Consider the following 14,631-nt stretch of genomic DNA (forward strand, 5'->3'; position numbering starts at 1 on the left):
TACATTCGTGTGCACTTTGACGCGGCAGCGGAGAAAAGTGCTGATCTTTCACCACATGTATTGCACGTATTTAAGTGTACAAAAGCTCCGCTACAGCCAGTATTTCATAATTCTCTTGTAGTAACTGGCCTTTCTCCACCTGCTCCCAGTCCCGTGCCATCTCCACACTTATTCCAAGGGACGACGATAACTACATTTAGAAGACTGTTTATTGACACGACGACGAAACACAACTAGATAAGACGAACTCAAGACGAAGACTGCTTTTCATACTACAGCAACACGCGCATGCGCCAACATGATGTACACACGACGTACACAAAATAACGTACTATATACGATATGGTAAATCTATCGATATGCGGTACATACGGTATGATACGGTAGAAAGTCCGTCTACTACACTGCTCTCCTCTCAAATAATTTTCCGTCCTCGGAAAACAAACAAGAACATAACACAAAAATTAATGTATACACTGCTGCCTCCTCAAAAGGCTGAATCGTTCCTGATTCAAAAAAATAATAACAGAAGAAAAATAGATCACACTAGCCACGCGAGCATACCACACCAATCACGCAAAAATGTATCGCAGCAAAACACAGCAGCCAGAGACCATCTGCCATTCACGCAGGACCTGATAAAACACAAAAACTCTGTCTGCCCACCAACCAGACATTCAGCTCACGCGCTGGAACACAATCGTGGGAAATGCATACCACATCACACTCGCGCCACCTCACCAACCACGCAAAAATTCTAAAATGTAAGAGGACAAAATAATAAGAAGAGAGTAATAAAGTAAAACCCACGAGCTGCGATCTGTGGAAGCGGCTTTAGTACTCATCATCTCGGATGAAGAGCAAATAAGAAAATGACCCTCGTCCTCGAGGAAAGCAACTGATAAATAAACGAAAAATTGAGGAGAACAGCAAATACAAAACTCACGCCGTCTACCATGTCGTCCGCCATCTCAAGGAGCGCTGCTCAGCGTCGACATCCTCACTTCTGGGCACAGTTTTACGTCGTGTCCGGGACCATCCATCCTTCTTTTTCTTTTCCTTTTCTTCTGGGCACAGTTTTACGTCATGTCCAGGACCACCAGTGACGACAATTGACAAGAGACGGGCGAGACGAATGATGCAGGACGAAGACGACGGACGAACTTCTTGGTGCTCTGAAGATAGGACGACTGGAGATGACATCGGAAACTGGGAGCGAAGGCCACGCAGGACGAATCCAGAAGTTGATGTTGACAACAAAGTTCCATCACCGCTGCCACCAATGTAGTAACTGGCCTTTCTCCACCTGCTCCCAGTCCCGTGCCATCTCCACACTTATTCCAAGGGACGACGATAACTACATTTAGAAGACTGTTTATTGACACGACGACGAAACACAACTAGACAAGACGAACTCAAGACGAAGACTGCTTTTCATACTACAGCAACACGCGCATGCGCCAACATGATGTACACACGACGTACACAAAATAACGTACTATATACGATATGGTAAATCTATCGATATGCGGTACATACGGTATGATACGGTAGAAAGTCCGTCTACTACATCTCTGTCATAAAAAAATCACGGTTCGCGTGAGACTGGGCTGGAGGCTGAGTTTCCGCACCCGTAATAACGCCACCGCCCTCAAGGATCAAGGCACAGATGCAGCTCCAATAAAGCCCGGCCCAGGGGCAATAAAGCCCGGCCCAGGGGCAATAAAGCCCGGCCCAGGGGTATAAAGATTGGAGAGAAAGGAATGTAAACCTAAGGGGATAGGTACCCCACTTTCTTTATTTCAAGCCGTTCATACTACCTAGTCACCCAGTTCAGTGGAGTGACTAGGAAGAGCGAGTGTGTACTACAACATCATATTATTATACAATGTGTAATTAGTTGTATTCGGATTCTGAGATACTACCGCCACTGCTTAGTGTTGGTATTTCCAGGCATCCACGAACTCTTATGGATCCATGGCCTCTTATCGCTCTATGACCTCTTATGGGTCAATGACGGCGAGTGGGAGTGAATTTTCAGCTTCTCCGCCACTCACACTCGCGAAATCCCATGGTGGATGGTCATCTTTTCCGGTTCAGTGAACGTCAGTCGATTGAAATTGCAAAAATCCTATGTTAAGTATGATAGTTTTTGTACACCCTCGGAAGGCCTTGGACCTCAGTTACGTGTATAGCGCCATTTTAGCTGTCTTCTAGCAACAAAACGCACAAACAAATGCAGGCCAAACAAGACGATACTACGCTACTCGTATAGTATCGGTTCTCTTATAACATTGGTAGACGGGTGAAGGGCTAGCAGTGTTCCAAAATAATTCTGTGTTTGTTGTAGTGTAGTGACTAAGGATATTTTGAGACTAGCCATCCTGGCCAACACTACCGAAACCAGTGTAGCGCTAGTCCTCATACCGCTATGTCTCCTTCTTTCCTCTGTCCATGCAGGCAATGGCATTGGGGATGCATGCAGAAATGACTATGATGGTGATGGGGTCAACAACGCGCAGGATGCCTGTCCCTTTATGCGTACAGTTCAGAGTGGGAACATGTCCGTGTTGCTGAACATCTCCATTCCAGTGGAAAGCATGGCGGACGTAAAGTGGCACGTCACTCCCCAGGTATGTGCGAGTAGGGACCCATGCATCGTTCCCGGCGTACAGGATACCATGCACCATGGAACTTATGTACACCCATCACAGGAGACAGGAGACGCATGCACATCTGCAGGTGCACTGAACACGACAGAGGGGCAGATTCTACATCAGGGATGCAACTGGGCAGTCTGTCATCATGAGCTTGGTATTCATGGCGGTGAGTCTGTGAGTCACTTTGTGTGGACAGGAGTAGTACATGTCGTAGTCACAGTGTGCTCACTGACTTACAGCGCTGGTAACTGAAATCCGACCCCAACTCAGTGCGCTGACATTGCAAACACCCAGCACACACTTGTAACACTACGAAATAGAGACCGCTAGAATCGGTGCTGCGCTCAAACACGAAAAATCAGGGGTCAGATTTCAGTTGCCTGCACTATAGATACCGTTACCATGTAGAATGACACTGCTGAGAGTCAGAAGATCACTATATACTCACAGCCGCACACTGAGCTAGATGCCATCTAGTGCATGAAAACCAGAGTGTGCAGCTCGGACGGGTTGCTGTCACGGCGGAATTCCGTGATTACATCATTTTAGTGATGTAGTGCGTACAAAGCAGGATTCAAGCAGGTCTCTTTCTGCACAACTGCAGCTCAGTTGTACGCACTACGCCATTTCCCGCCTCAGATCTGCGCCAAATATGATGTAATCACGGAATTCCGCCATGACAGACACCCATAGTAGAAAAGGCCCCAAGCTGCACACTCTGGTTTTCATGTACTCTTGTTACCATACAGGATGACATTGCTCAGAGTACAGCACGATGATCACTATCTACTTACAGCTACACACTGTGCGCGCGTGCGTGTGTGTGTGTTTGTGTGTGTGTGTGTGTGTGTGTGTGTGTGTGTGTTTCCGCTTTCTTGCCGCTGTTCCCCAGGGTTCAACGGTGACTCTTACATCACAGAGTTCTGCACCGATCATCTTGCTTGGTAAGAGATTGGATGGGTATGCATGATGGCAAAGGTAACCATAGTAATCTATGCCTATACCGGCTTACACAGTGCTCAGTGTGCAGTATGCAGTGTGCAGTGTGCAGTGCGCAGTGTGCAGTGTACAGTGTGCAGTGTGCAGTGTGCAGTGCGCAGTGTGCAGTGCGCAGTGCAGTGCGCAGTGTCCAGTGCGCAGTGCGCAGTGCGCAGTGCGCAGTGTATGCAGTGTATGCAGTGTGCAGTGTGCAGTGTATGCAGAGTGTACGTAGAACAGTAAGTTGTTATGCTGCAGTCACACATCACATGTACAGTTTCAGCTGGATCAGCTGGTATGATGATGACAGCATCATGATCACATTATCACAAGGAGGATAACACACTGCACTGAACATAGTGTTCCTGACTGCAACCAGAGATACATTTCCCTGCTGTAGACCTGCAGCAGTAAATAGAGTACTGATCCATAGTTGTGCAGAGCCATGCAAAGTGCCAAGGACAACTCTAGATAGCGGTTATGTTCTACATAAGACGTCTTAGTACTAGGAGACAGTCACCACCGGCTGTTGCGTGCTGCAAGTTAGCATGAACAGGACATGCTTGTGTTTCTATTCCACTTTGTGTTTGCTCAGCGCCGCCACGTCTTGGCTCTGTGGATTTCTCCGGAACGGTGCACGTCCAGAACTCGGAGGAGAATGACTTCTTTGGGTTCGTCTTTTCCTTCCAAAGCACGTCACGTTTCTATCTCCTTCAGTGGAAGAGAACGGCCGAGAGCTTCCTAGATCTACCCAGTGCTATATCCAAGCCCTACTGGCAACTCCTGGTAGGTTTTCTCCTTTCAAAATTCACTTCTGTTTTCCATGACTAACAGATCGCTGAAGAAATGAACCGAAACCCACCGTGCTTTTTAGTAGTAGTAGTAGTAGTAGTAGGGGTGTCATCGGTTAGTAGGGTACCCGTGCTGCTCGTAATTCGAGCGGGTATTCGGGTAGCAGTTTGCTCCTGAGAACGCGATCGGGTAGTTTGAGTGCGGTGTTTTCGCAACGGTGCAATGTAAACAGCATGGGCACGTGCTTACTAGACACTTTCTGTGTAGAGCAAGTCACACTCACTTTACAAACTATGTCAATAATTCCCGATAGGGTACCCATGCTACCCGGATAGAAATACTCGAACTCGTTACCCGACCAAACCCCTACCCGTTGCCGCCCTACTTTTTAGTGAATTCCAAGTCGATGCGATGTACACATACGTAAGATATCGTTGTGACTGGCATTGTTATGATCATCCTTGTGCTAGTGGTGTTCTCGCAGATGTGGATCTGACTGACTCTAATGTGACTTGTTGTATTGTTGAGAAGAGAAAGTGGAGTGACTGAGTGATTGATTTTACTGTACTGATGTTATGCTATTTGTGCTAAGATGTGCACACATCATGGTTGGTAGCCTAGAGTGGGCGTAGCTGACTAATTTATGGGTTTCTTCATGCGCTGTATTCATATCTGTGCAGAAAAGTCCATCCACCGAGCTGGAGACATGGTTAGGAAACAGCTCGGTAAGACACACAAGACGTGTGTTGCTACCTGTGTGTATGTGCGTGTGTTTTGCGTGCAGGCATGCGTGTCGATCGCACTGTATATTTGTGTATGCAGTCAACAATGATCAGGATGATATGCATAGTGTATGGTGAAACTTCAGCATAACAAACACAGCACTGGATGCTGTAACATACTGTGGGATACAGAGTACTGTTCTTGAGCCCCCCCCCCCCCCCCCCGCATTCTACTCGATCAGTCAGTTGACCATGGATCAGGGGCGTACATAGGGCGGTTCCCGGGATGCCTGGGAACCAGTAAAATTTTTTTGATGTGGGTAGATCTACGGAGAATGTTTAGATCCAGGCCCACCGTGCAGTGCATGCATACTTAGGCGCTAGGCGCCTGCAGTCCGCCTGGCGGTCCGAGGATGCTCGTATCGCCCAGGTACGAGGTGTGAAAGTGCTGCTGGGGCATTTTTGTGACACAGCGTAGATCTACTGAACTAACGTTACTTAGGGGCCGTCCGTAAATATCGATGTTTTTTTAGAGACGATATTGGTGCGTCTGGGGGGGGAGGGGGTTTGAGCCATGTGCGTCTTTTCGAGCATCAGAAAAATATCGATGTAAATATCTGAAGTTTCGCCGATCCCTGCACGCGGACGTCTAAATGGCTATACAAGAAATGTGAAACCAGCTTCCGTTCGCGGAGCTAAAACTCGCGACACAAGAACAAAATCAAAATTTGGAAGCTGTACGCCCATGGCGAATTTCAAGAGCAAAAGAATGAGCTATTGATTGTGAAAATCGGCCGAACGATGCCTGCAGGAGACCTTTTTCAAGACGTAGAGGCAGTGCGAACAAACACGGACTAACTCCACAAGAGTTTCCAGTCTTCACTGTCTGAACAAGGATTTGAAAAAATGAGCATCCAAAAATATTGATTCCATGATCTAGATGTACATGTGCGTCTTCTGGGGGGAGGGGGGGGGTCAAGGGAGAGAAGCACCAATATCGTCTCTAAAAAAACATCGATATTTACGGACGGCCCCTTACTGGGTACAACAAAGTCTCTACATACGAGTTACATCGATTCCTCGATCTCAGAGTCATTTCCTTGTCAATTTGTTTTGACAAAGTTGGTTACGTTTTTGACGATGCTTTCGCTTTGTGAAAAAGAAAAATGAAGCGTCGGCATCCAGAGGGCCAGCGCTCTATTCAGAGCTATTTAGAGCAGGAGGCAAAGCGTGTAGCCAGTGACGAAGGTCAAGCGATACTAGTAGATGAGATTGCGGACGCACCTGACTTCCAAATGGAGTCTGCAACGAGCAGCACAGAGTACGGAATCGTCGGCGAAGCTGTAGAGCGACCGTTGTTGGAAGCAGCTGGATCATCCAAGACTTACTTCAGTGACATTGGAGTGTGTTGAAAAGGATATTCTGAAAGTGTACTTCCACTGTGTAATCCCTGATTCCGCCGAAATATGCTGGACATGGAAAAAATTTCCGTCATCGATAATCATTGTGCACCAACGAAGGCGAAGGATTTCGTTTCCTGTGCGTGCCCAGACGGATGGCAAACAGCGCTTTCAACTATCCTGGTTGGAGGAGTTTCCCTGGGTAGTCTTTTGACCGGCATGCCATGGTGGCTTCTGCTTGCCCCTGTGTGATGTTTGCTCCAGATGATTCGAAGCTTGGGCAGCTTTACCGCAGTCCTCTCGAGAATATAACCCGACTCAAGACTGCATGCAATCGTCCTGCTGAACAAAACATCTATAATAAACATGCCTTGGCAAAGTTGAGTCCTTTTTAAATCATAGCAGTGACATTATCCAGCAGTTCATGCAGAAACTCCGTCTGATACGTATAAGAGCACTAGCGTGTGGAATGTTGGTTGATCAGGTGGCATGGGAACCACTCCTGGAGGCGAGCGGTGTACGCCCCTGTGGATAACGAGTACCTTTGCTATAAAGTATAAACTACAGATTTTGACGTCCCTTAGAGGTATGAAGTTGGTTGTTCCAATGAGGCACACACGCTTCCTGCCAAACTTGACACTTGACAGACTCACGACCTGCAAGAAAGCACCACTCCCTGTTCAATACACAGTGTTTCGGGAAATTCACCCCTCATCAGTTGAGCTTGAGTAGGCTAAGGAAGATTGTGCCTGAAAAGCACCACTTATGTGGAACAACCAACTTCATTACTAATACCGCCGAAGTCCCAACTTCTAAGTTCCTTGAGGTATGCTATACTGAACTGGTTCACTATAGATTTGCTATACATACTTACCTTGGCTTATTCCCTGTTCAGATCTATGAAGATAAGACAGGATATGGCTGGCTACCGCATGTCACCTACAGCTGGGTTATTCAACACCGACCAGACCGCGGGCACATCCGGTACGTTACACAAATTGATAGACCACACGGCCTCGTAATGTTGCTCTGTGACATGTGGCTTATTTTGTAGACAACCAGGGATGCCTCCACTCTCTCTCTCTCTCTCTGCAAGCTACCCGATGTCTAACCTCTACCCACTGGTACCACTATGGCCTACAAACTCGATCTTTGAAATGTGGAGCTACGATGGGTGCATCAGCTTCTTTATCTTCCATTTACAAAGGTGTGATTCATTCCCCATGTTGAGACATGTTGAGACATGTTGAGCTATCTCGTACATTCAACACTATGGAGCTCACTATGCTCGCTATACAATGAGGTACTGTAAATATACAAATTTTCGGCAGCTATTTAATTTCGGCTATATTCGGCACCGACCCAAAACGCCTAAATTAAAACGCCGATGAAATTTTTCACAGCATCTGTCGCACTATACCATGCCCTCTACCCCACGCCGAAAATAAATCGCCGCCGAAATGTCAAAAATCGTGAAGTGCCGAAATTTTGCAGCGCCGAAATTTTGTATATTTACAGTGTCAACTTACATTGTGTGTGTGTGTGTGTGTGTGTGTGTGTGTGTGTGTGTGTGTGTGTGTGTGTGTGTGTGTGTGTGTGTGTGTGTGTGTGTGTGTGTGTGTGTGTGTGTGTGTGTGTGTGTGTGTGTGTGTGTGTGTGTGTGTGTGTGTGTGTGTGTGTGTGTGTGTGTGTGTGTGTGTGTGTGTGTGTGTGTGTGTGTGTGTGTGTGTGTGTGTGTGTGTGTGTGTGTGTGTGTGTGTGTGTGTGTGTGTGTGTGTGTGTGTGTGTGTGTGTGTGTGTGTGTGTGTGTGTGTGTGTGTGTGTGTGTGTGTGTGTGTGTGTGTGTGTGTGTGTGTGTGTGTGTGTGTGTGTGTGTGTGTGTGTGTGTGTGTGTGTGTGTGTGTGTGTGTGTGTGTGTGTGTGTGTGTGTGTGTGTGTGTGTGTGTGTGTGTGTGTGTGTGTGTGTGTGTGTGTGTGTGTGTGTGTGTGTGTGTGTGTGTGTGTGTGTGTGTGTGTGTGTGTGTGTGTGTGTGTGTGTGTGTGTGTGTGTGTGTGTGTGTGTGTGTGTGTGTGTGTGTGTGTGTGTGTGTGTGTGTGTGTGTGTGTGTGTGTGTGTGTGTGTGTGTGTGTGTGTGTGTGTGTGTGTGTGTGTGTGTGTGTGTGTGTGTGTGTGTGTGTGTGTGTGTGTGTGTGTGTGTGTGTGTGTGTGTGTGTGTGTGTGTGTGTGTGTGTGTGTGTGTGTGTGTGTGTGTGTGTGTGTGTGTGTGTGTGTGTGTGTGTGTGTGTGTGTGTGTGTGTGTGTGTGTGTGTGTGTGTGTGTGTGTGTGTGTGTGTGTGTGTGTGTGTGTGTGTGTGTGTGTGTGTGTGTGTGTGTGTGTGTGTGTGTGTGTGTGTGTGTGTGTGTGTGTGTGTGTGTGTGTGTGTGTGTGTGTGTGTGTGTGTGTGTGTGTGTGTGTGTGTGTGTGTGTGTGTGTGTGTGTGTGTGTGTGTGTGTGTGTGTGTGTGTGTGTGTGTGTGTGTGTGTGTGTGTGTGTGTGTGTGTGTGTGTGTGTGTGTGTGTGTGTGTGTGTGTGTGTGTGTGTGTGTGTGTGTGTGTGTGTGTGTGTGTGTGTGTGTGTGTGTGTGTGTGTGTGTGTGTGTGTGTGTGTGTGTGTGTGTGTGTGTGTGTGTGTGTGTGTGTGTGTGTGTGTGTGTGTGTGTGTGTGTGTGTGTGTGTGTGTGTGTGTGTGTGTGTGTGTGTGTGTGTGTGTGTGTGTGTGTGTGTGTGTGTGTGTGTGTGTGTGTGTGTGTGTGTGTGTGTGTGTGTGTGTGTGTGTGTGTGTGTGTGTGTGTGTGTGTGTGTGTGTGTGTGTGTGCTTGTGTGCACGCATGTTTGCGTGAATGTGTGTGTGTGTGTACAGGATTGTGGTTCGCAATGCATCACATTTGATACTGGACAGCGGCAGCATCAGCGACGGTGACTACAGGGGAGGGCGACTGGGATTGTTTTCGTTTTGGCAAGCGGATACCACTTGGAGCAACCTCTCAGTTTCTTGTGCAGAAAAGTGAGTCCTAGACCCGATAGTTATGGTGCTGGTCTTCATGGTTTTCATTTGTGCCTTGACTTGATTCAGCTTTGTTATTGAATACATCCAGATTTTGATTTTCCAGTTTTGATTTTCCAGATTTTGTCACATGTTATGACGCTGCGGCATGGCATGATCATACACATACGTGTACTGTTATTAGGACTAGTCCAATGGGTATAAAATTGCGGTTGGCCACTATATCATTTCTCTCGACTTTAAAATAGAAGTTACTTTAAGGTTTGGTTTTCCACAATTCTTATTCTAGTGGTTCAAGATGCAGATTGTTGAATCAGTTTTCTCTTTGCTGTATTGCAGGTTCAACTATGCACTTCATTTTGACGGTGTGGATGATTTTGTCCATTTACCCAGTGCCACAGCATTGGCATTGTCACAAAGGTATGTTGTAACTTCACCTAAACCCTCGGTCAGTATGTAGCTAAACCCTCGGTCAGTGTGTAGCTAAACCCTCAGTCAGTATGTAGCTCATTTCTTCATGCCAGTGTTTTCACTGTGTGTGTGTGTGGGGTGGGGGGGGGGGGGGTGGGGCTTTGGGTGCTGAAGGATTTTCACCGAAGTCCAAGCTGGAAAGCGGTTGTTGACACCTAAATCTGTCTAGTTTAGTTATCACGTTCTGGTTTCTTGACGACTCTTGACTCTTGACAACTCTTCCCATCGTTGGCTGCTCTGTTCTGCAGCTTTACAATTGAGCTATGGTTACGCCCGGTTGGACGCAAGTATGATGCACCTCTTCCCATTGTCTCCTCTCCTGATGGTAGCCTTACCATCACTATGAGCCTAGCCGGGTAAGTTATGAGCTGGATTTCCTGTGTTAGTATACTGTGTTATCTCATTGCTTCCACTCGATATCACCGTGGCTAGGAAACTCAGAGTTACAACAGATCAAACTTTCCGGCCATAGTGAACTTGTGTCGCAGACTCTTTTTCGTGGGTTGAGTGCTCTTGCAAGACGACAACTTTTCTTTGTGCAATACTTTGCTACATGTTTCTAACGTTGATTGCTGCATGTGGGGGACGTTCCTGCATACTGCAGTGGAATACCGTTATGATAGGATAGTCAATGTCTTAGTGTTGCGTGATCTGAGCTTGTGCTGTTTGCACTTTGTTCTGCAGTGTGATAACAGCAACACTAGGGAACGCTACCATACAGTCGACAGCGGCGGTGCCCTTTGGCCAGTGGTCACATTGTGCGCTCGCAAACAGTATCAATGGTATGTTCAAATTGTTCATCATTTTACTAAAAACGATCGCAGAGCTGGTCTCGTACATCTGAGATGCCTAATTTCTGTTCGCAGAGAGTGGCTGGGCTATCCACACCTATAGAGAAGGTTGTGCGGTTGCATTTGAAATATTCCAGTTTGGATCTACGCGATCGTGCACATGGTGCGCAGTGCATGCTCAGTCAGGCACCAAAGGGTTAGAGTTCACCTTTCTGACTCCATACTTGGAATATCTGACGATTAGCACTTGGCTTTATTCCGTTGCAGTGTTTCAATGCATTGCTCTGGCCGTAAATGGCGTTGTGATGTTTTAAATTGTTCTGTGCCTGGTGTAAAAGGTGGTGCCTTGTCACTAACTATCAATTTCGCCTCGACAGTAACTGTGACAGCAGCCACAGCTTTCAAGGTGAGTTTGATTCAGCCATGGGGCATGAATACATCCAATCTCTCTAGCTGCCGGAACACTACATACAGCCTTCTGCTATTGGCTTGTAAGTTATACCGTATGCCACATCCACTGTAAACACACACAGCACACAGCACCATCAACTCTTGTCCTGGTGGATGTGTGTATTCTCGGTATCTGGCCAGTCTTACACATGGGCATTACTGTTCATTTGTTGACACACATCAACATGTTTTGATTGTGAACACAGAACATGTATTATACTGCTCTGTTCACACTGCAGGGTTCTGATCGCCTGTACCTGGGTAGAGACGTGGCTGCCAATGTTTTCCATGGAGAAATGGAGGAGGTCAGTACACATTGCATTCAATTCTCCAGTCACACCCCGTGATGATCTAGTTTGTAAGGAGACGGCACCGTATTTTTTCACAAATTAATTTCTGCTGTTGTAACACGGAAAGTATTCCCATATTTTTAGTCAACCGAGCATGCTCATTATTATGTGGAAGCTGTAAGCAATTGAATCATTTGAATGAAGTCATTCCACCCCTATAATATTCATCTCTATACTGAGGTCCTAACAATGAGCAAGCTGACCATGTCCGCCTTTCTTGCCTATTTGACCTGTTGCCACTGCAGGTGAGATTCTGGGGAGACGCCAAGAGCAGTGCTGATCTACAGCCGTACAGACTGAAAGGCAGTTTGGAAGGACTGTCCGGCCTGTCCACACTGCGTGCTCAGTACACGTTTGATGGTGAGACAGGTCCCATTGTGAAGGACTCCAGTGATAACACCCTCCATGCCTTAGCGTACGGGAGTACAAGCAGATATGCGGTGAGTGGTGTTATTGTAGTATCCCTGCCTTACTAGTACTGAACTGTAGCTGTCTACTACTGTAGCGTATATTTAGCGTATCCCCGTACGTTAACGTATGGAGTCTGTCGCCCTATAAAAGCTGCTGCGCTTCACTGATTTCTACACAACAACTGATTTCTGATTTCTAAAACTGCAACAACAACAGAGCCGAGCAGAAGAGCTGTTCTGACCTCCAGGTGTGCACCGGAGAAAGTTCCTTTATTGCCGCTTCTCTTTCTTGCCTTTTTACATGTAATCCAGGTGTGTACCTGAGACAGTTCGATTAAATTTAATTTGTGTTGATTGTCGTTCCTCCACTCGGCTACCCACTACATTATGAACCTTAAACCCTCCCTAGTTCAAAGAAGCAATACTTATGCACTTGATCATTGTGCCCACTGCCCAGAGTATACATGATATGCGTCGTCGACAAGAAGCAGTTGCATCAGTACGCTGTGTTGGTCAACCCAATACAATACGTCATGGCCATGGACTGTTGTTCGCTGAGCCATGCTGTTCTAATATTGGTATTACAGTCAAACCTCTTTAGGACGAACACCAAGGGACTGACGGGATTTGTTCACAATAACGGGAGTTCTTCTTTTCCATATCTTATACCCAGTGAATACACAGTGATTTATCCAATAGAGTTACAAATACTAGTTCTTCTTAAGCGAAAGTTTGTTTTATCAGTGTTCTTCTTAACGAGGTTTCACTGTGTACTGTTCGGATGTTAGCATGTTTGGATATGTCATGCTGCTGTTCTATGACTCTATGTGTGTGCATGCATGCACATGTGTGTACATGTGTGTGTATGTGTGTGTGTGTGTGTGTGTGTGTTTGTGTGTGTGTGCGTGTGTGCATGTGCATGTGCGTGTGTGTGTTATTGGATACAGAGCTACCTTGATGTAACAGCTGCGCTGCCCACTGCTGACCGAGATGCCCGCAAGCGACGCAACGTTCAAATCGACCCATCTACAGCTACGGACTCCGCAAGACCTGACTCCGATCTGCATGATGAATTTGAACAACTCGAAGAAGAACTTGAAACTCACATTGAGCTATAAATGAATTTGTTGAGACCTCTCCCCTAAATTGTAATGCACTCTCTCATGTCTTTGGTTGTAGGATTGTGTTTAATTTCTATATACCCTGGTACGGTACTCCTCGAATTGCCTTGATTTACCCATACCAACACCAGACCTTCCTTTGCCGCGTGAAGGTGAGAGTTTTAATTTATTTTCCAAAGCAATGATCAGTGATGTTTTCTACCCTAATTGCAATGGTGAAAAGATAACAAAGGGATTTAGTGGGCTAGAACTCATTGGTAAGAAGAATGTCTGGTAAAAGTATAGCTATGTAAGCAGGAAAGGGAACATGCTGAGTGTGAACAAAAACATTCTAGTGGACAAGAAATGCAAAAGTAAGCTAAGCTAGGGTTGGAACGTCACAGCATGAATCTTTCATTGCCACGCGGGGCCTGTCACTCCCGACTACTCCAGGATATGGCAACTTCCCTGATTGACGTTGGTCTGTGTAGTAGTGGCACTGGGTGCTGCGGGTGAGTACCGTGTAGTGCCCACGTCAACATCACGTAGACATCCATTGAATGCTGTGTATGTACCGGCATCTACGCAACACACACATTGGAGCACAGGAAGACAGGAACATATATATAGTATATACATACTATTCTAGCCGTTAGCCCCATCCCTCACACAAACAAGTCAACAAAGAGGCATCTTTGGATTGAGGAGTGCTGGTTTCGAAACAACTGGTTTGAAGCTCAAAGTAGAGCTGGTGTTAGCTCAGAGCAGAGCTGGTGTTAGCTCAAAGTAGAGCTGCTGTTAGCTCAAAGTAGAGCTGCGGTTAGCTCAAAGTAGAGCTGCTGTTAGCTCAAAGTAGAGCTGCGATTAGCTCAAAGTAGAGCTGCTGTTAGCTCAAAGTAGAGCTGCTGTTAGCTCAAAGTAGAGCTGCTGTTAGCTCAAAGTAGAGCTGCTGTTAGCTCAAAGTAGAGCTGCTGTTAGCTCAAGGTAGAGCTGCTGTTAGCTCAAAGTAGAGCTGCTGTTAGCTCAAAGTAGAGCTGCGGTTAGCTCAAAGTAGAGCTGCTGTTAGCTCAAAGTAGAGCTGCTGTTAGCTCAAAGTAGAGCTGCGGTTAGCTCAAAGTAGAGCTGCTGTTAGCTCAAAGTAGAGCTGCTGTTAGCTCAAAGTAGAGCTGCTGTTAGCTCAACGTAGAGCTGCAATGCTAAATGGATGTAATATAGCGCAAGGCAGAGCCGCAGCAAATAGCTAGATAACACCAGTTGTGAGAGTGGACCCGGTTAGTGGGTACGATAATATTATGATGGTGTGAATAAGTTGGATAGGGAGGGATGGTGGGAAAAGAAACACTGCTGAAGCACGATCCGTTGTCTGGAAGAGCACAACAGGGCAAGCAAGATTTGTTTTTCTTTTCCGCAAAAATGGGCTGGTGCCATTTGTGATTACGCAGCAAAACAAAGCGCATGACGTC

General features: G+C 46.6%; 2 protein-coding genes across 2 annotated transcripts in view; one reads left to right on the forward strand and one right to left on the reverse strand.

Moving 5' to 3' along the window:
* LOC135808174 (uncharacterized) overlaps window positions 1–13,390 on the forward strand; it is a 77,240-nt gene extending 63,850 nt beyond the window's left edge. The window contains exons 56-68 of the mRNA XM_065321330.1: window positions 2,461–2,633; window positions 3,553–3,604; window positions 4,234–4,424; window positions 5,111–5,155; window positions 7,448–7,536; window positions 9,453–9,596; window positions 9,936–10,016; window positions 10,316–10,423; window positions 10,752–10,849; window positions 11,197–11,264; window positions 11,548–11,613; window positions 11,904–12,098; window positions 13,016–13,390. Coding sequence (XP_065177402.1) covers window positions 2,461–2,633; window positions 3,553–3,604; window positions 4,234–4,424; window positions 5,111–5,155; window positions 7,448–7,536; window positions 9,453–9,596; window positions 9,936–10,016; window positions 10,316–10,423; window positions 10,752–10,849; window positions 11,197–11,264; window positions 11,548–11,613; window positions 11,904–12,098; window positions 13,016–13,186 — 1,481 coding nt within the window. The 3' untranslated portion in view covers window positions 13,187–13,390. The remainder of the gene's footprint in view (window positions 1–2,460; window positions 2,634–3,552; window positions 3,605–4,233; window positions 4,425–5,110; window positions 5,156–7,447; window positions 7,537–9,452; window positions 9,597–9,935; window positions 10,017–10,315; window positions 10,424–10,751; window positions 10,850–11,196; window positions 11,265–11,547; window positions 11,614–11,903; window positions 12,099–13,015) is intronic.
* LOC135805860 (laminin-like protein epi-1) overlaps window positions 13,337–14,631 on the reverse strand; it is a 90,616-nt gene continuing 89,321 nt past the window's right edge. Inside the window, exon 64 of the mRNA XM_065319979.1 lies at window positions 13,337–13,749. Coding sequence (XP_065176051.1) covers window positions 13,613–13,749 — 137 coding nt within the window. The 3' untranslated portion in view covers window positions 13,337–13,612. The remainder of the gene's footprint in view (window positions 13,750–14,631) is intronic.

The sequence above is a fragment of the Sycon ciliatum genome, chromosome 1 (assembly GCF_964019385.1).
Source record: "Sycon ciliatum chromosome 1, ocSycCili1.1, whole genome shotgun sequence".
In the NCBI taxonomy this organism is placed as follows: Eukaryota; Metazoa; Porifera; class Calcarea; order Leucosolenida; family Sycettidae; genus Sycon; species Sycon ciliatum.